This window comes from Patella vulgata, chromosome 9, assembly GCF_932274485.2.
Source record: "Patella vulgata chromosome 9, xgPatVulg1.2, whole genome shotgun sequence".
Classification (NCBI taxonomy): Eukaryota; Metazoa; Mollusca; class Gastropoda; family Patellidae; genus Patella; species Patella vulgata.
In genome coordinates, this window is record NC_065887.2 from 29,202,604 (window position 1) to 29,223,882 (window position 21,279).

A 21,279-nucleotide genomic window follows, 5' to 3' on the forward strand; every position below is an offset into this window, starting at 1 on the left:
TGTTTGTCGGGAGGTTTTCGCTGGCAATTCAGAGGATTTTTCAAACAGAGTGTGATTACCCTAGCGACTTCCAGAGTTTTGTACAAATCTAAAACCGAATGCATCGAGGCGGCTAAGAAATCGGAATTTAGCTTTTTCGATTCAATAGGGGGTCCCTATCTATTCTTGACGGAGTGGAATTCCAAAAATGATAAAGTGAAGGAATATAATATAGACAACATGACTGTAGAATCATGTGATTTTTAAAAAAACAACGACGTCTATTTGTTAAAAACAAGGGACCTTACACCTTGAACGTGACGGTAAGTATTACTAACTCATTGCATAATGATTGATGGGTCAAGGAACCGAGAGAGTCAAACTTAGAAAAAATGTCAATTTGAAGATAATTCATAATAGCCGGTGTGATTCCAAGGTTTGTTACATGTTGAATGTAGTTACCTCCCCTTACATGTTGAATGTAGTTACCTCCCCTTACATGTTGAACGATCGGTAAAGCTGTCTCTATCATCCAAACAAATATTCTACGAATATTAGTCTGGATGGTTCCTCAAAATTTGATGGAAAGCCTGTCATTGTCTGGATTATCCAGTCTTTTAAGTTACCACGTACTGAATCTATCAAAACATCTCGCTAGTCTACAATGACCCTCTCTAAAATTTTGTTTGTAAAGGTTTTAATTGAAATGGTAATTTTCTCTCGTCATGAATCAGCCGTATGGCTTCTCACAATCTTCTTAATTCTCCATCGTGATTCACGCTTCATTCTCCTCGGATCTATTTTGTTTCTAATAATAGATGCGCCAAGTGAATTGTGAGATATATTTCAGACTCACTTTATAGAATCTAGCAAAAACGGCCCGGCTTCATAAGATCTAACACTTACATTATATACATTCAAATTTCACAATCAAAAACTCTTACAAAACTAACACCGTAACCTGTTAAGAATTTAATTTAAGAAACGACCAATCGTTTATTATTAATGTAATACTATCGCTAATAAATAATAATCTATCGTTAATGTAATCCTCGTGAATGTAAACATCGGGGGTGAGGTTTGACAACCGGTCTAATAATCTTCACATCGAGTGATACCCTAACAACACCCGGTTTTGCGATTTACGGATACAATAATATTTTACTTTTCAAACACAACTTTCTTGATAAAACTGTCGAAATTGTCTGAATTTTTAACCCTGGCTATAATCTACACTTTGAACAATTCTACATAAAAAACAAAATATATGTACAAGATCTTGTACTCAGAGACCCCAAACAATTCGAAAAGAGTGAATAATAAAAATAATAATAATTATCTTAATCTTAAACAATGTATATTTAAAGGAAAAAAACTGACCTTATTTTCCGAATTTGTCCCAGTAATTGCTAGGCGTATACTAAAAGACAAGGTCTTACGAGATATACACACTCAATGTAGCATGCTTCGCGGCTAGAGGTAAACAGCCAGCCACTGACACCTGCTTTGACAAGTAGCTAGACGGTTGGTCTTTTAAACCACTCGCTGTCAGTAGGGGGGGGGTGTTTCAACGACTCGATCGCCGACAGACATCACACGGCTTTCTGTCAATTATTTCGCGTCATTGGTTATGGCTAGTACTTGATAAAAACACCGACAGTTTATAGCTGTTGTCTGAGTACAGGGCGCGTAATTGACCCTCCTTTACAGCCAAAACCTAATGTTAAACTTTATGAACATTTGCCTAGTTTTCATGAATAATATTTTTAAGTGGAGATATTTATTTTAAAATTATTCACAACGGAGTATTGTCTAGTTTTAATGTATAATATTTTAAAAGGAATATCTTAGAACAACTCGGACCTCCCTACGATTTATAGTTGCTCATAAAAGTATTCACTTTTCTTTATAAGTACCAAGCGTTTGTCTGTGAAAATTATTCTCGCCTCTGAACGAATAAGCATTATCAACTCTCGTCGACTTTGTAAAAAAAGAAAACCAAGACCGTCTCAAAATGTAAGTTTTTTATTATTTCTTCAAAATTGTGATTCGAAACCTACTTTTAAAACAGCGTTTCATGTTTACTTTTTCACTCGACCCTCGTAGGGTGACCTTTGTAGTGCGTAATTAAAGACACGCGTAAATTAGCTAAATCGCTCTCCTAACAATTGAGATTAATATACGACTTTCGTCTGCTTTGCTTATTTTTAAAACTGTTCATATCTAAGCAACCATATTTGTCAAACATATTCAACAAATATTAACCCGGTTAGGAGCCTAAGATGCTATATTACCATGCATATACGTAGAGACCGTGAACTTTATGTTGAAAGTAATGCTTAATGGTAAGTGCAAGAGAACCACACACTGTACCTCCATGGCATCCGTCCACCGTACTTTTCATCATACTCGAATGTTTCTACTTTTTCAAGCTACACACACCCATACACACCAAAATTGGCATACATTTATTGGTATTAACCAACCTATTAATATTTTGACTTTGAAAATATCTTTAATATAAATTATAATATTATATTTTTTGTTGTTTAAGGTACAGTATTGACCAGGTTCAGGCTTACTTGAAAAGCATAATTAACCTAATGCTGTGTACATTGGCGCCGTGTCTCAATGCTATTGGAACACCCGCTATAGCTATCCAACTAAGGGGTATTCTGTTCGACGCCAATAATTTACTGGCGACACACCACCCATATATAACCCCTATAAGTCCATCACCTGAGCAGGAAAAAGAAACGTAAGTTTTTTGGTGATTTTTTTCTACTTGGTATGTTTTATTTTACCAATACCTATCTGATTTGTTCTTTTCTGCAGATTGTTAGCTTTTACGGACTACATACTGACACGGTTGAGGATGGTTGAGGGAACGAACCCTGCGTTCAAGAACATCATCAACGTTCTCGACACTTATAGGGAGCTAACAGACTGGAACATGCCATCATTATAAAAATATATATATATAACACGAGGGCTAAATAAAATATTATAAAAAAAAAAAAAAGGCTGTTGTTGGTTTCTTAGTATCGACACGGATTGAAGAGTGTAGCCCTGTGAAGTGGGTTTTTTTAGGTTAGGACGGGGTGTGGTGGGAGGGTCGGGGTCGGGGTGGGGGGGGGGGGGTGGTTGGTTTGTGGGATATAAACAGCCTTTGATAAACAATCACAACATGCTCAGCTGTCAAGCTTAATAGCGGAGATCATTGTCCCTGAATGCAGGTATAACTACGCGTGACGTGAACTCAATGTAACCTCTGCACACCTACCTATAAAGCGAAATATCTTCCCCCCCCCCCCCCCCCTACCCTCCAATAAACAATTCGAGGACCCCATACCCTCGTTACAAAAGTCAAACACGATCAAAGAATATAACACCTGCAGACCTTTTTTATTATTCATAACCTCATTGTTCAGTCAACAATAACCATATTCAAACTATAAATAGAACACCTGTGGAATGCTCTGACGTCAGACCTTAGGAATGTGTGACGTCAGACCTTTGGAATGTCTGGAATTCCAAAATTGCTCCAGACTACTGCACATACTACTCTTAACACAAAAATTTCAAAATATATCTTACAAACCTTTTGATTTAGTTTTGCTAGGTTTTGCTTTCTTGGGTTCATCTTTGAATATTTTAATATCTGTCATTTTACGTCTAGAATAAAATACATGTCATATTGTTAAACATTTCATAAAATCAAAATACATTAATTTGCATATTATTAAGGTTATTTTGTTTTTAAATAAATGACAATGACGTCATCTAATTGTTCCCATCTTTATAAAGGGGCATCTCTTCTTAAAACTTAAAAAATCAACATGTAAATTGTACCGTACTATTCTTAAACAACAGTTTTCTGAATTTAAATTTGAATTATTACTGTATTATTTGTTTTAAATCCATGTGCATGTAGTTTTAATCAAGTTATAACAGTTATCATAAATCTGATTCATCTATTTTGAACAACATTTGTTCAAATCTGAATAAAATCGAACAACTTTTTACACAAAATAACAGAATATTGTTGTCACTTACCTTATATAAACAGTTAGGGGCAATTTAAGGTAAAATTGATGAAATTCGTTTCAAAATTGTAATATTTCTTGCAGAAAAACGATGCGCGACTTTCCGGTAGCGATATACACGGTAAATCTGATTGTTATGACGTCATTCTATTGTATTACGTTCAATAATTATTTGACGTCGGTTGTTTTAGAAAATAATTTTTCTTTTCTTAAATGCCTTAGATTAAAATCGAAATTACATAATATAATGTACATAGGTCTTCCGATTTTTGGTTTTATTGTTGAGATGACGACGCTCTAATAATCTACTTTTGAGGAGCCCAGTTTTCAGATACAAAACAGTATTCGGTTTCGATGCACGATTGTTTTGTGATAAGCCTACCTTAGTTTAATAGTAAGTGCAGGGGGACTGCACCACAAATAATTTACACAAAGACAAATTTACAAAACACTATACGCAGAAATCACAAACAAACGAACAATTCAAATCAAGTGAATGGATCTGGGGGGCTAGCCGTAAGCGTCCACTGCGCTGTACAGTCCCGGGCCTGTAGTGACACAGACTTCACTAAATAATAGGCTAAATAACAGTACTTTAGGGGATCTTCGACGTTCGGATAAAAACACATATTATGCATAATGTTATGCTAAATCTAAGATAAACCTGCCAAATTTTAGCTTGCAATAAGAATCGTACAAATAGGCCAAAAACTTTAGTTTTTCTCTCTTCTTTTTTTTTTGCAAGAAGTTTACAGAACGCTTGTATAATATTCCCCCCTCTAAGAAAGTCCATGGATTTTAGATATTTAGGTAATCTAGGGTAGCCTGTTTATGTAGAGAATGGGTTGGGTTTTTTATGGATTACTTCCAATCCCATACAGAATTATTGACCATATTCTTGGAAGTTGCTTGTACGTGACAATGAATTACCTAACAAATAACAAAAAACAGATGGGTGTAAGATGTTTAGAAAGGGCGCAATTCACGTGCTTGTTTAGGTGCTATTTTCCGCAGGTGGTGTTCGACGGTCAGAATAAAAGTAAAATAATACAAAGTTTAAGACTACAGAGTACAATTGTACAATCAAAAGTACTTTTAATATAAAACAAACCCAAACACATTTTGGTCCAGAAAGTATTCAAATCGATGAAATCTAACTTTAAATTATGAACACTGCATTGGATTCTTTAAATTTTCCAACATCCATTGGTAACAATCTTTCAGTGGCATTTTGTAACTGGGTAGATTAATAAACTACTTTAGAGAGAGGGAGAAATGGGGTTTAACGTCCACTCAACACAAACTAGGTCATTTCGGGACTAACATGGTTTAATTTTATTTCAATAATTCGCTTGCGCGTAGGGGTCTTTAGCAGTGGGAGGAAACCGGAGGACCCAGAGAAAACCCACGAGGTTGGACAGGCGACCCTACTCCTTGCCAGGTACAACCGGGGATTCGAAACCACGCCAGTCGACTCAATGACAGACTTTATGATACAACGCGCACGCTAACCATTCAGCCATCCAACCCCCCTAACTACTTTAGAGAAAATTAAGATTAGTGTGACAATATAACATGAACGGCACGATGATTAATAAAATTGTTTTTCAAAATTATTTATTCTACACTGTAACAAAAATTTCCGTGAGAAAACGTAAAAAATTCCGGAAACAAAAATTACCAGGAAAATTTTATCCGTATTTGTGTTTTCCTGTAATTTACAGAAATTCCCTCAATTAACAGAAATTCCATTTTCAAATACAGAAAAAAAATCCTGGTAAATTTTGTTTCCTGACGATGAAGGTGATAAAAATTTCATTGAATTAACCATTGACTTTATACGCGTGCGTGAAATAGCTTTATTTAACGTCCGCTTCCACCGAAGTGATACCGCAGATAATCTTTAAACGTAACCTCTTTTCGATATAATATGAATTGAGAGCAAGGTATCACAAACCGCTACTTGTCAGTGGTTGGAGGCTTTCAGATGTAAGTTTGCGATAGTATCAATTCGCGGGTATGTAGAATCTGCAATAGAGACAAACCGACTTACACTGGCCAACCGGTTGTACTATCCGGATTTAAGCGTGCTTGATTACAACCTTAACGCACGCAGCATTAAAACATACTTTTATAGATTTATGAAAATACTTACAATCTGATTTGCGTATGATGAATAACAATACACTTTATAGATCTTATAAATAATGGAAATTAGATATACATGACAATTAATATACCAAACTTTACAAAATATGATTATTCATATTATGGTTAATGAAATGAATACTATAACATGATGATTATTAGGAATGGTTATATATGTATACGATTACTTATCGTTGCACCGTTTATCCCGTAAAATAACAGACTTAAATCCATTACAGAACGGAATAAAACATTTTATCCCTAAATTTCAAGGAACTTCCTTGTCATTCCACCGTTTATTCCGTAAAATAACAGAATTAAGTCCATTATAGAAGGGAATAAAACATTTTATCCCTAAATTTCACGGAAATTTCCTGTTAAAAACTGAATATTCCACAGAAATACATAAAACACGTAATTTGAAGAAATAATCCACACTATTAACACAATTTCTCCAAAAAATCCATCCATTAACAGAAAAAAGGTGTTAAATTACGGAATTCGGCCACATAAAAAATGGATATTTTTTACAGTGTAGTGTCTTTGGTTGACCAAAACAGATTACTCGTGTCAGCTTGGAAGATTTCTTTGAAGTTTTAACTGCTTGTTCATCTGAAATTTAAAAATAGAGAACCCAAATGATACAAATAAACCGAAAATCTTAAATTTAGTAAAACAAATCTTTTATAATACTTTAATGACATCCTGAATGTCAACTAACTAAAGCGGGTTTAAAAATATATTATGCAAGATTGAGATAAAGAGCCAGCTGTTCTTGCTATAATAGTTCAAAAATAGAAAATGAAAAATGAATATATTGAAAAATGAATATATTGAAAAATGAATACAAATGACTTTATTCTGAGTGAAGTTATAAATGTTTGAAGACGTAGCGTTGATTGTTTATTATCGTATAGCAACAGAAGTTGACAACCGAGACTTAGTCTCCATTATCCATTTTATTGTTATAGTCAGATTTAGCTCTTACAAAATGCATCTTTAATCCGGTGAAAATCTGTTTTGCGTCAAATTTTATAATGAATAATGAAAACTGACCTCTTTGACTCTTCTTTTTGTTGGATTTCTGGATAATTCTATTCCATAATTTCTAAAATTGATATAAAAAAAATAAAATAAAGGGGGATATGCACGATTAACGTGGCAAAATTAATGTGAACTGCTATCTGCAGACTTTATTACTATTTTCTATATCTAATCAGCCAAGGTTAAGACTGTCTATTTAAAAATAATCCTATTAACAAAACATCAAAATATTAAATATCAATTTAGCACTACTTTTAGAAATAAAAACTCACTTTGAGAAAATTCTGCCCTTTCTTGGTCCCAGTTGTTTCATGGCCATCGACTTCTGTCAAACTGTTCTCGGTTTTATCATGTAGTTTTTTAGATTCTATCAAAGCATCATTTACATCAAAACTGGATGTAGTACGATGTCTGAAAATTCTTGCGTATTGTCGTGTGGACTGGATCAAAATGGCGTTACGTCTGAAGAGAAGATCGTTTTGTTGTTGAAGTTTGGTCAGATCAGTTTCTTGTTCCTCGCTGAGTAGCGTATTCTTCAAAGTTTTGTATAAATGTCTGTCTGTTACAACTATTTGTAGAATTTGTAACATTATTTTTTCTGTTAGATCTGCTTGAGGCTTAGATGAACCATTAGCCGATGACTTCACACCTACAGCAACAGTTTCGTCTATAACAGTTGTATTCAAACTTTCGAGAAGTGAGGCTTCTTCTCTTGCTTTGGTCGTTCTGCAGTTTCTGGACATCAGTTCTTCGTGAATTGGTATCCACAGACTTCTGTCGGTTGCAATCTCAGGCATGGTCGCACTTAAATTTGATGTAATTTGACCCTCAGCGATAATTTGTTCGTCTTTATCAATGGCTCTGTTAGCAGTTCTCTTGATAGGAATTGGAATTGTACCGGAAATTATTCTTTCCTTATTCAAGTTTCTGTGAACGGTTCCATCAGCAGACGAGTTATCACTATCTGGAATGGCATCTGTAACAAACTCTCCACCAATCAACTTCGTGGTAGAATCTCCAGGAATGGTTTTACCGTCTCCATCACCAGTCTCATTTTTCATATTCTGAGGTAAATTCCTATTAACATTCCGAACTTTTTTCAAGACGTTGTATGTTGCTTGTCTATTATTCCAGCAACTAATAGGAGTATTGGAGTCATCTAGGATACTAAAGAACAAAGGTGGTATTCTGAAGTCATCCATGTCTCCTAGTTGCAAGCTGAAGTCCAAATTGTCTAATTTAAATCGAATATAACGATGAGACCCTGAAAATTAAAAACAATAGATATTTGTCAATATTTTAGGAGTACCTATTTGTGTATTTCAATTTCATTTTAGCATGTAGTTAATCTGCTAAATAGGAGACGGGGTGGAATAAGGTTTCCACGTCTCATCGATAATTTACTTGCGTGATTTTGAAACTAATAATTACCTTGTCCCGGGAGTTATTTTAAACAGTATCAGAGTGATTTTGGGACAAATGAAAGCACAGGACCGTTCAGACGACTTTGAAGGTGTGGGCTTTGTTCCCACCCGAACGACTAGAACCACTAAACACACACCTAACCGGGCTTGGAATATAAATCGGAGATATTGAGACAAGATGTTAAATAATATAGTACACGGCCTGGTCGCCATAGGTGCTTAGGGTATCCGTGGGTCTTAATCAGGCCCAGCTGGTTACACACAGCTCATATAAGATTTACGCACGCGAAAATCAAATTCGTTGGAACATTACTAAACTTTGGCTTCTAGCCTCGAGGACTTGATATCTTAAAGCTTTTTTTTCGTTTATACAAAGATAGGAAAAGGATTTAGGATCAGACATAACCTATAAAATAATTTCTCTTCGAAAGGTCAATATATAAAAATATAACAATTTTAAATCTCCGAAAGGTCAACGTATAAAATTATAACAATGTCTTAAAGTAGCTAAGTCTCTAACTCCATATCATCCAAAGTCTTCGACATTGAAAACACGAATTATTGGTCAATTTAAATCAACATTGATGTTGTGATCTTACCGGGAAAAGATAAGCTTCTGATATCCAATATTTAAGACAAAATAAACATTTTACCATTGATACACGAATCGTGTACCATAATGCGTCTTTAGCGCCATTTGTAACACGGAACTCGAAGAACGAGGCTAGACATATTCCACAAGTCATGTCAAATTGTGATGTCATATTCTTATCTGGAGAGCATGGGTAATAAATACTATCGGTGTAGACTGGAATAACCAGACGCTAGAGATTGCCATTGATTGAGACTTCGGGCGTATTTCGCCGAACATAACAGATTTGAAATTAGGCTAAAAACGGAAACGATTGAATGTAAATCAGTTTATATACATTCATATTACATTATTATGCGTTGTGACCCATCTGTGTCAATTTCTAGGTCCAAAATTATATCTTACAAACCTTTTGATTTAGTTTTGCTAGGTTTTGCTTTCTTGGGTTCATCTTTGAATACTTTAGTATCTGTCATTTTATGTCTAGAATAAAATACATGTCATATTGTTAAACATTTAATAAAATCAAAATACATTAATTTGCATATTATTAAGGTTATTTTGTTTTTAAAGAAATGACAATGACGTCATCTATTTGTTCCCATCTTTATAAAGGGGTATCTCTTCTTAAAACTTAAAAAATCAACATGTAAATTGTACCGTACTATTCTTAAACAACAGTTTTCTGAATTTAAATTTGAATTATTACTGTATTATTTGTTTTAAATCCATGTGCATGTAGTTTTAATCAAGTTATAACACGTTATCATAAATCTGATTCATCTATTTTGAACAACATTTGTTCAAATCTGAATAAAATCGAACAACTTTTACACAAAATAACAGAATATTGTTGTCACTTACCTTATATAAACAGTTAGGGGCAATTTAAGGTAAAATTGATGAAATTCGTTTCAAAATTGTAATATTTCTTGCAGAAAAACGATGCGCGACTTTCCGGTAGCGATATACACGGTAAATCTGATTGTAATGACGTCATTCTATTGTATTACGTTCAATAATTATTTGACGTCGGTTGTTTTAGAAAATAATTTTTCTTTTCTTAAATGCCTTAGCTTAAAATCGAAATTACATAATATAATGTACATAGGTCTTCCGATTTTTTGGTTTTATTGTTGAGATGACGACGCTCTAATAATCTACTTTTGAGGAGCCCAGTTTTCAGATAAAAAAGATTATTCGGTTTCGATGCACGATTGTTTTGTGATAAGCCTTACCTTAGTTTAATATTAAGTGCAGGGGGGGTGCACCACAAATAATTTACCCAAAGACAAATAGACAAGACACTATACGCCGAAATCACAAACAAACGAACAATTCAAATCAAGTGAATGGATCCGGCCGGGGGATAGCCGTGAGCGTCCACTGCGCTGTACAGTCCCGGGCCTGTAGTGACACAGACTTCACTATATAATAGGTTAAATAACAGTACTAAGTAAGGGTTGTATATATTGTATACTGCTTTTCATTATTAGTATATAATTTGTATTGTAAAAAGGGATAGGGGTCTGGCATAGGCATTTTACCTGTTCCCCAATTTCCGATTCATTTATAGTGAATAAAATATGTTTATAAAAAAAAAAATAACAGTACTTTAGGGGATCTTCGCAGTTCGGATAAAAACACATATTATGTATAATGTTATGCTAAATTTAAAATAAATCTGAAAATTTTAGCTTTCAATAAGAGTCGTACAAATAGGCCAATAACTTTAGTTTTTCTCTCTTGTTTTTTTTTTCCAGCTTGTAGGTTTTCTCTGGCCCCAGTTTCCTCCCTCTGCTAAAGACAACGCGCAAGCGAATTATTGAAATAATATTGAACCATGTGTTAGTCCCGAAATGAACTAGTTTGTATCGAGTGGACGGGTCGTTGCACCCCATCTAATCACTTCTTTTAATTTTACCGATGGTTGCTCAAGAATCGATAAAGCCAAGGGGAATAACTACAATCAATAAATGATAGCTAAAGTTCGAAAATTAGCTAGTTCACTCACATTAAACTACATTTTAATTTCTTGGCGGTATAAAATTCAAGGAAAGGGGTAGGGATGAAATACTCTTTTTTCCTGGAACATCTGATACCATTTGTTAAGATTCATGCAGCTGACCGTTTGGTTTTCCTTTTGAACTTAGTGCATTATAATTTTTTATTTTTTTTGCCCTTGACATTTTGGGTTGTCAGTGTCCTGTGGCGAGCCATGAAGGATTTGTGAGTAGGGTGCTGGCTCACACTAACCAGGGGGGTTCGATCCCCTGATCCTCAGGATTTCTATTTGTCAGTGCTTCGGATCCTACATAAAAATAAGGTCCCGTGTGCACGTAAAAGAACCCTTGACAGTTGGAATTCAAAATGAGCTTCCCCATAGCACATTTTGTCTGTTCTGCGGGACTGTCATTGAAAATGTATTCAGTCTCAAAATGGCTGAAGTTGAAACCATTTCCATCCTTAGTTTTTGTTGGGCAGTTGTGTTGCATGTTTAAGATTATATGCCATAGTTACCCCATAAATAGAAAGAATCCACCATGGACCCAGTCCACGAAGCCACTCTTTTGACAGTCATTTGTTTTTTTTGTTGGGCAGTTGTGTTGCATGTTTTAGATTATATGCCATAGTTACCCATAACCATCTGCCAATTCTATGGTTAAAATAGAAAGAATCCACCATGGACCCGGTCCACAAGCCACTCTTTTGACAGTCATTTGTTTTCATAAGTGACTTTAATTTTATTTCCCTAAAGCTCACAGGTGGAATCTTCTCAGAATTGCAAAAATTAGTTGGTTTGGGTCGCCATTGAGTATTGTTTTCTTGAATTCTTTCTGTTAGTAATTTTCAATTGCTTTTTTTCTGAATTATTATTAATAATAATATAATTGTGTATATCAACTTCAAATCTAAATATCTCGGTCCTGTTTAAAAATGTCACATGTCAATTCAAAGGTCTCCAATACAGGATTTAAATTCAAACACAGTTGAGTTTCATTTTATTGACCCAATTGTCATTCAGCCATAAAGCTAGATTAAATGTTGAAAGAAATAACAACAATGTATGGGGATGTTTGTTTTTATTAATAACAAAACTAGTAATCTGCAATAGTTAATTGCAAATACATGTATTCATTTAATGTAAGTCGAGTATATCATTTTTAAAAAATCTTTATACTATAGTTCATGATTTTGAATATCTCCATAATATCAAGTCATTATGACATACCTCTGATATCATCACTACATTAGTTATACATTGGGTCAAAAGTATATGTTTCACAGATTCTAGATTGGGTCAATATACTAACATGTCTGTATACACAGATATATAGATATTGGGTCAGTAGCTATAGATCTGAGAGATATGCACAGATTTCTACTGATAACTGTAACGTGGTGCATTCAATTATTGAGCTTTGTGTGTCATTAACCCTTTATTACTGGACACATATAAATAATGAATACCTTGAGTTTTGTGGCTCATTTTCAAAACTACTGCTACCTAAACCCACCTCAAACCGCCTGAGTCACAGAACTAGTAAATAGTCCACAGATATTCTTGTGACTCGCATGATTTGAGGCAGTATGGGGAGGGGCGGTCCAAGTGCTAAAGGGTTAAGAAGTTGATCATCAGGTTACTTCTGTAATATAAAAAAAGGTGACTAATGCAATAATACAATCAAGTTATCAGATGTATATCATAACACCATGATATTATCAAGATGGATATTATCAAGATGGATATTGTGTGTAAGGCCATTATTAAGACAAAATAATTTATTTTATGATATCGAGATGCTCAAGAGATCTGCAATTAAGATATACTCAAAGTCTGTCTGTCCTGATAACAGATGAGGCAGGAGTAGAATTGTGTCTTAATCAAATAAGAAGTATGTTTCTTAATTGTAATGATTTTCTTATTCAACTTGTGTTTACTCCATATTCACTGTTCAGGAGATTGAGAGGACTGAATTGGGATGAAGAATTGAATCAAAGTAAATTAGCCCTCCGACCCGTAACTTGAGATCAAATGTTTTAAAACCATCATTGTTGAAATGTGATGAAAAAATATAATCTTTTAAAATGAAGGATTGAAAAGTCTAGGGGGTCTAGCACAAATATTTTGATTTAAACACTCAAACTTTTGTCGTTGCAAGATTGCACAGAATTAATGAGTACATAAATAATAAGACTACATTTATAAATAATAATACAAATAATATTATAATTAGAACAATAAAGGGATATACATGTAAGACTTTATTAGTTGTTTCTTTCTAATCTGTTGGATTAAAATTTGAAGAGTATGGCCACGTTCTACACTACACACCACATATTCTAGGCATGATCACCAGATCATCACCGGAAGCTCGGCAATAAATACGCATATCGAAGCAAGAAAGGTCTATCCGCCAAAATTCGCTGATGACCACTGTGGTCAAGAGAAATGCTGAACATGGCCGTACTGTATGCTATGGCCATATTCGAAACTATGTTCTAAGTAACCTGGATGTTCTGGAACCAAAAATTGTAGTTAAGATCATCCAGAACATTGTTCTCTTCATTTATAACAACAAAGAACAAATTGTCTGTTACTGCCATTTTGTGATCATATTCCATTGTTGCTATTGGTCGACTGGGAATATATCTGCTCTGTCATGCTAACATTAGTTTCGAATACAGGCTATGTTAAACAGGGGAACCTTATATATCTAACTGTTCCTTGCTTTCATATTCTTAAAATACAAATTGTTCTGTTTTTCTCTCAAGCTTCACTCTCGCCTTCTATAGATTGTTGGTCCTCTAATATTGGCACTATCAAGTTATCTTTAGACATTAGATTGTACTTGGTTACAAAAGATGTAAATCTTTTACATAAATAAGTTTCATTCTGAAATAAACAGACAAAAATTCTAATTAGCAAAAGGCACAACTACAAGAATAGGCTGGTGTGTGTACAATGTTTCTTAATGATCTCTAAATGATATATGTGCACTCCGGGAAACCTCCAGGACGTAAACTTTGATTAAACGAGACACATGGGTACCGGTAAATAAATCATAACATAAATATACATCAATTAAATTCTGTATTTACAGACCCTTAAATTGGAATGACAATCTCAAAAAATGTCTGAGATATTTAGCATTGAATATGTTTTAAACCGTAATATCAATTTGAGAAAAAAGTTATTTAAAATTACTGAAACAAACAAAGCAATACTTCATAGCTACCCAAAACAACAAATTTAATGCATTTCTGTTAAATGATTGCTATGAGCTTTGACAAATTAAATATATATAGTCATTTTTTAAGACTAGTATGCTGGAAACTTAAAATTGTGGCATCTCAAATAAGGAAGATCCACCATAGTGCCTCTTTTGGACAAAGCTCGTCACATATGATAAAGCATTGTCGTTTGATTATTTTCCTCAAATGTAAGGCAAGGTGTAGTCTAAAATAGGCTTGTTGATTGAAAAGAGTATTATTCGTCACCAAGAACCTGAGAGAAACACTGTCATCTCTATAATCAGTATCATAGGCTAAACAAGTTACACCTTGCCATTGTTATAAATTAAGGATTACTATGTTTGATTTATACAGGGTTAATATTGGGGTTGAGTGAAGTGTATTCTCTATTTTTCTTATAGATTTTCAAGCACCTGATCAATTCCAAAGGAACCAATGATAAAATTATTTACCTCATATTCATCAAATAAAGCTCTATGGTGGAAATAAGCATGTGAGAAAATCCTATATACTCGTCGACATACAGATCCTAATTTAGCTACTGATGATTCTTTTATACTAACTCTGAAAACATACACATAATATCAGTATAATTATACGTAAACATTTCAATTAGGACACACAACATTCCAAGCTAATGAAAAGAGACTACCGGTATTTTCCTTAGAAACAACTTGTAATATGAACGGGATGGCTACAAAATCAGTAATACAAGATACGACAAATTGCACCATTTAATATAACCAGCCTTCAGAAAAAAACTTCTTGGGGATGAGGGTGAGGTGGGTACTGCACCTGAACCCTACCCCTAATTTTTTTTATTATGTCAACGTAAAATAATACACCTTTTCTCACAATATAACATAAAATAAAACCCAGCTGACTATACCATATTATCATACATAATGTCGGTAATAAAGCTGTTGAGAACAATCATAGTATTTAAAACTCTTAGTGAACCTACCTGCTAGGGAAATATTTATTACTGTTTAATAAACATGCAGCTCCATCTAACGTATGACGTGTATAATCTATAGCTGGACACTGAAACATAAAGATCATATAGAAATTAATAATACATAAGCAACTGTTGGTGAAGGAAATAACCTCAAAGAAAAAAACATGACTCAGTTTCGTCTTATATGAAAGACAAATTTCTATGACAATACGGTGGGCCTCATTCAATAAAATATAATAATTGTGTTAGGGAACTAAAGAAGCAATGTACCAAAAGGCCAATAAACATCTTGAATTATAAATATTTACCTCTTTAGGTGTCTTGTGAGCAGCACAAAGGAATATCCATTGTTCTGTAGCTGTCATTTGTGTACATGTTTCAGGGTTACATTCAGAACACTAAAAGTTTAAGAAGACAAAAAATCACAATATGTAAACAATTTGTCACCCCCTAACAACTGACATTCTGCATACAAAAATTCATCTACTTCATACTTCAAGAATAGATCTCTGACATAAATGGCTGTCATATTCAAAAATTCAAAGACTAAATAAACGTTTTAAATTTTATTAAATGGAAGCAGAATAAATACTTAAAAAAATTTGAGAAGTATACTTAGTGATTTCAACTAAAATTATCGATTTAGGACTTAAAATGTCGATCAACTAGCTCAGTGTCTGTTCTAAAGTGAACTAACTGTAGACAGACAGCCTAAGTTTAGTATGAACAACTGAGAGAACAGACAACTGAGGATGAAAAATCCTGAAAATTCATCTCAGCCAATTTTGGGATGTGAACCTAGACCCCCGAATAATACTATCACTAGAGAGAATGAGGACATGGGGGAGGGAAGTAGTACGTACTAATTTGATTATTTCTGGAATTACTGCTACTAAATTACCCGGTACTACAATATTAAAATATCGAAACTCGTGTAGCCTATAGTATGAACAGGGAAAAGCTTCTCTTTTTTTTTCATTTAATGTGAATTAATGGAAATACTGACCTGTAATCTAACTGCTAAACCATTTAATTCCATACAAAATTGTCTAAAAAATAAAACAGTAAACCAGTGTAACCAGTCTTTTTTTCAAAAATTGAAAAGTAAGTGAACAAAATCAAATATCAAATTAACAACCCAAGGAGAGACTGGTATCTGATGACCATAAAAGAACAAGGGAGACTGAAATGGGGTTTCGGGTTCACTAGCTAGGTCATTTCGGGACTAACCTACAGCATATTTTTAACAGTTGCTTTCGCTGTGAATATTATTATTATTAACAAAAAACACTGTGGTTGGAGTATTTATTTTGAATACACATTGACTGTACTGTAAGTTAACTGAACATTCTCAAGCAGTTTTAAACCAGCTCAACATAAGCATTAGAATGGCATATACAGTACACCCACTGTACCCTATAATGTTACATTCGTCAGCTGTCTGTTCTGTCTATATTTGCCTTGCTTGTGTTATATTCACCTATTGTTTGTACTATCTATATGTCTCTACTACTCACCTTAGATGTTCATATTTCCATACTCCTTCATCCTGACCCTCTGGAGGTGTTAAAATTTCTTCTATATTAGTAAAGTCTTTTCGAATAGCCTGCTGAATGAATTGAAAAAAAATTACACAACCATGACCAAATGTATGATCAGAGAACAGAATATGTATACTTTTGCACCAGTTAAAGATATATCTGACAGTCGAGAGCCGAAATACAGAACCACTGATTGGCAAACACATTCCAACTAGTTTTATTTAGGAATTATTCAATACCTGTTGAACAGCTAAGGTGCTATCCATTTCTTCAAATGATTCATCTTGCCAGTTACCCCAATCCTAAAATATTAAACAAATCATAACGTACAGTTAAAAAAATTCTGATTGGCCTATTAAAATAGCTATAACAAAATGCTTTTTGTAGCCCTACATCAAAATGTATCCAAAGGAATGCCCTACTCCAATGTAAGAAATACGACTATTTGGTTCCTCTTAAGAAAAAAAAAAACACACCCAAGGGTTCATTACATCGAAAAAGTTTTAGCCTGCCTTGAAATTAGAGACTTTTGGCAAGTGACTCTAGAGAGGTAAGCAAGTCTTATTTTCTCACTAAAATGTTCCTTTACATTGCACATGTGTTCACAGGGACTGACACGCAACCGTTTACCAGTAAGAAGTTGCCCAGTTTAATTTACTGACAAGGAGTCAATAGACTGGTTCCTGAACGTATAGGACGAGTGTAACGAGAACTTATGTTTTGAGCTGAACTACATAGTACATGTCTGTGTGCCGCGTCATACAGTGTGGGCTATATGCGAACTACACACCAATTGATGATGTCATACAAAAAATCAATACAGACACGCAATACGGACTAGGAATTTCCGCTTGCCAAAAGTCTCCAGTGACTAAACTAAATCATAAATGTGGTATTCCCTGGGAATCCAACCAGATCCAAAATGAGAAGAATCCTGTCAACAGTTCCTGGTTGGCTTTAGTGCACTTTTTCCTTTGCAATGATTATTAAAAATAATGATCTGCAGCATCAAATACATACATTGGATAACGATTGTCTGCAAGACTTAGATTTTCATTTAAAATCAAGCAGTGCTGCAGCAGTAGCCTAGGCTATAATAGGCTATAGGCCTTGCTAAGATTGCTATGGGCATTGAATTGATTGCGAGAATACAACGATGCTTATTAGGTCGTCGGATTCGCTATGATTTGGGGTTGGCTGGTAGACTCCTTCTTTATTGTAAGGTTTTCATTAGATATAATACAAACAGTATAAATAATTTATCAACCTGAGCTTTAATTCCAGGCCGATTCCTTCTTATTATCGCAGCCGGGACTGTTTCTGCCATTTTAATTTTCATCTTTAACAATAAACACTGCCATCTGTTTTTGCATAAGAGCGCATGCGTGGAACTTCGAGTCTCGGTCAGACAGTCTTTTAAAGAATTCTCCTGGTGAGAATATATTTTTATGAGTGAAAAAAATGAGACTTACATTGATTGGAACTTAATGACATTTAATGTAAATATCTGTTTTCTTAGCCACTTTTCAAACCTGAGCAATTGCATATTTAAATCATTGGGGGGAAAGGTATTTAATTGTGGTCTAACCCCGAAATTACCACTCTAACTAGAGTTACCGCCCCATAGGTAAGTCTGAGTATCCGCTGTATTCTTTTAAAAAAATGATGACTGCCTTGTCTGTTTTTCTGCTGTTTAACGATCATTTGTGGAAATTTGCAGATTTTGAGCAAACAAGCTATTTCACTCAGTATCGCGGTAGGACGGTCGCATCGAGGGTCGGTTTGGAGCAGAACGTTCCAGTGGGTTTTAGGGTTTTAGTAGTTGCATTAACAGTAGCGGATCTAGAAACGGCCAATGGCTGGGTGCATGGTGGCGTGTGTGTGGTGGGGGGGGGGGGGGGCGGCTGGCGGTTCCAAATCTTGGGCGCCACCGCCAATCACACCCCCACAATGAATGTAAACATAGATCGTATTGCCTATATAGCTGTTTTATGCAAGTTGACATAGCCTTCCCCTGAGATAATTTTGAAACTTTGAGTCAATTTCCTGGCAATTGAGTTCATTGCTGGGAGCAAATTCTTGTGATCGAGAGGTACAGATGATTGGGATAAAATCTCGAGATCTGTCTAGTTTTGCGAGAGTTCACAGAACATTTATTTTTTATACAGTCTGTCACCCCATGCTCTAATGGGACTACTAACTGGGCGGTTCATGGAACTTGGAAGCAAATTCTTGTGAACGAGATAATCAGAAATGAGATAGAATCTCGAGACCTACCTGTCAATTCTGCTGTTTTGTGAGAGTTGACAGACAGAACATTTAATTTGTATACACAGGGGCGGATCTAGGAATTTTGAAAAGGGGGGCGCCGCAAAATGAGGGCACTGACCGCGGAGACGGGGCAGGCCGCTGAGAGGCGATTTTTCTTCTTTTTTTGGGGGGGGAGGGGGTGGGTCCCTAGGAAAATTATTCGTCATTTCCTTGCTTCTGTAGCCATTCCAAGAGCTATTTGGCTGATATTTTCGTCTAAGTAAACGTTCAGAAATCGTTGAAAAATAGCCTTGAAATAGAGCAAAAAAGCCAGTTGAACATGCGACTCGAAAATTGTCATGGCGAGCGAGGCATTATGATGGGAAAAATTACGAATCTATTCCCTAGCCACTTCACTATTTAAGCCTTGTAACTTGTACTTTGTACTGTCCACACATGAAACAATGCTACATCAAGTTGCACTCATGTGCGTCGGTGATGGGCATAAGGTATACGCCGCCGATTCAACAAGATGTCTGTCTATAGCCACTCTATAGGATTAGGGCACCGTCAGCTAAACAACAAGAATTCGTTTGAAAGTGAAAGCATTAATTAGATAGACTGGTGTGTTTGAATCGATGGTTTGAGTCATTTGGGATCCCTGCAACGGGTTGGGAACGGACATATTTGGGTCTGAGAAAGGGCACTTTCAGCAGTAAGAAAGGGCACTGTCGAAAATTAGGGGGGGGGGCGCCCCTCGCGCCCCCCCCCCTTAAATCCGCCTCTGGTACAGTCTGTCGCCCCACGACCCCCACACTAGTGGTACTAACTGGGTGGTTAAATTATGACCGTGAACATGATAGTGATGAGATAGTATAAGACCACAGCGGAGCGGAAGAATGATGACACCATGGAATCGAGCGACGTATAATATGTAGTATACCGAGCTTTTAATTTTAGGGGACTGGGCCCCCTTAAATCCGCGCCTGTGCAGCAGGGAGCGCCAAACCAAACGCTCGTTGTTTTTTTTGTTTTTTGTTGGGGTTTTTTGCGCCTACACCAAAACAACTTGTATTTTGAAGAAAACAACACATTTTTATTGTTTTCTCTTTCAGAACTTCATGCATTAAAATAAGAGTAAAGTTTAGGGAATACAAAAAGAAAGAAAAAATGTGTTGTTTTATTCAAAATATAGGTTGAATTGAGTAAATATATGGATCGATGCAGGGTGATACACCGTAAATATTGCAGGGACAGCTTATTCTTCATCGAATTTCAACTGCTAAGGTTCTTTTTCGTGCACGACAGCGTGTGCACACGGAACGTCAGTTTCCTACTAATCCGAATGACAGGGCTGAACTTGCTTGCCCGATACCGCACCCGACTGATACGAAGAAACCAGCGTTTAGTCTTAGTCACTGAACCACCGTGGTTTCGATTTTAGAGTCGTTTTTCTGTTAAATTTGTGTAGCCCTATGTAAAACATCTCACGTTGTTAGCCACGTTCTCGTAGCTGTATTGAGTATTCTATCCCTAGCTATTAGTAGGGGCATCCTTCCAGTCTTGATGCCAAAAGCGCTGAACTTCAATTGAGTTTTATTCATTATCTGGGACTAAGTGCCTAAATTTGATTGCTTTAAATTATTGACCATGGAATGATAAATAGCCGGAGAGCGCGAAATCAGTCCTTAGAGAAAAATGGGCCCAAAACTGCAAATTTTGTCGGCGTTCCTTTGCTGATAAATAAACACAATAGAATTATGGCGACTTCGGCGCACCTGCTAATAAGCTTGCTGGATATATAAGCCTGCGTAAAAGGTTGTTTTCCATTTGAACTTGAAGTGATTTTACTACGAAGAAAAAAAAACGTACTTTACTCTTTAGTCCGTCTTTAGATTCGGGACATTCAAAGTTCGACTGTATGCCAAATTTAAGACACATCTGCCAATTAAAGTAGCTAAGTCTCTAACTCAATATCATCCAAAATCTTCAGCATTCAAAACGCGAATTATTTGTCAATTTAAATCAACATTGATGTTGT

At 35.3% G+C, this 21,279-nt stretch overlaps 1 protein-coding gene and 1 long non-coding RNA gene across 2 annotated transcripts; one reads left to right on the top strand and one right to left on the bottom strand.

Moving 5' to 3' along the window:
* Positions 1 to 1,831: 1,831 nt before the first annotated feature.
* Positions 1,832 to 2,924, top strand: LOC130014365 (uncharacterized). The gene is made up of 3 exons (XR_008789347.1): positions 1,832 to 1,995; positions 2,534 to 2,737; positions 2,815 to 2,924. It is a non-coding gene; the product is annotated as an uncharacterized LOC130014365 (long non-coding RNA).
* A 9,377-nt stretch (positions 2,925 to 12,301) lies between these two features.
* On the bottom strand, positions 12,302 to 18,365 carry LOC126832159 (MOB-like protein phocein). Its single transcript, XM_050562864.1, has 8 exons — positions 18,256 to 18,365; positions 17,228 to 17,290; positions 16,965 to 17,065; positions 16,454 to 16,496; positions 15,756 to 15,845; positions 15,454 to 15,533; positions 14,942 to 15,053; positions 12,302 to 14,130 (listed from the first exon to the last, which is right to left on the bottom strand). Exons 1-8 carry the CDS (start codon positions 18,325 to 18,327, stop codon positions 14,005 to 14,007), a joined length of 687 nt encoding a protein of 228 aa, XP_050418821.1. The 5' UTR covers positions 18,328 to 18,365; the 3' UTR covers positions 12,302 to 14,004.
* Positions 18,366 to 21,279: the final 2,914 nt, after the last annotated feature.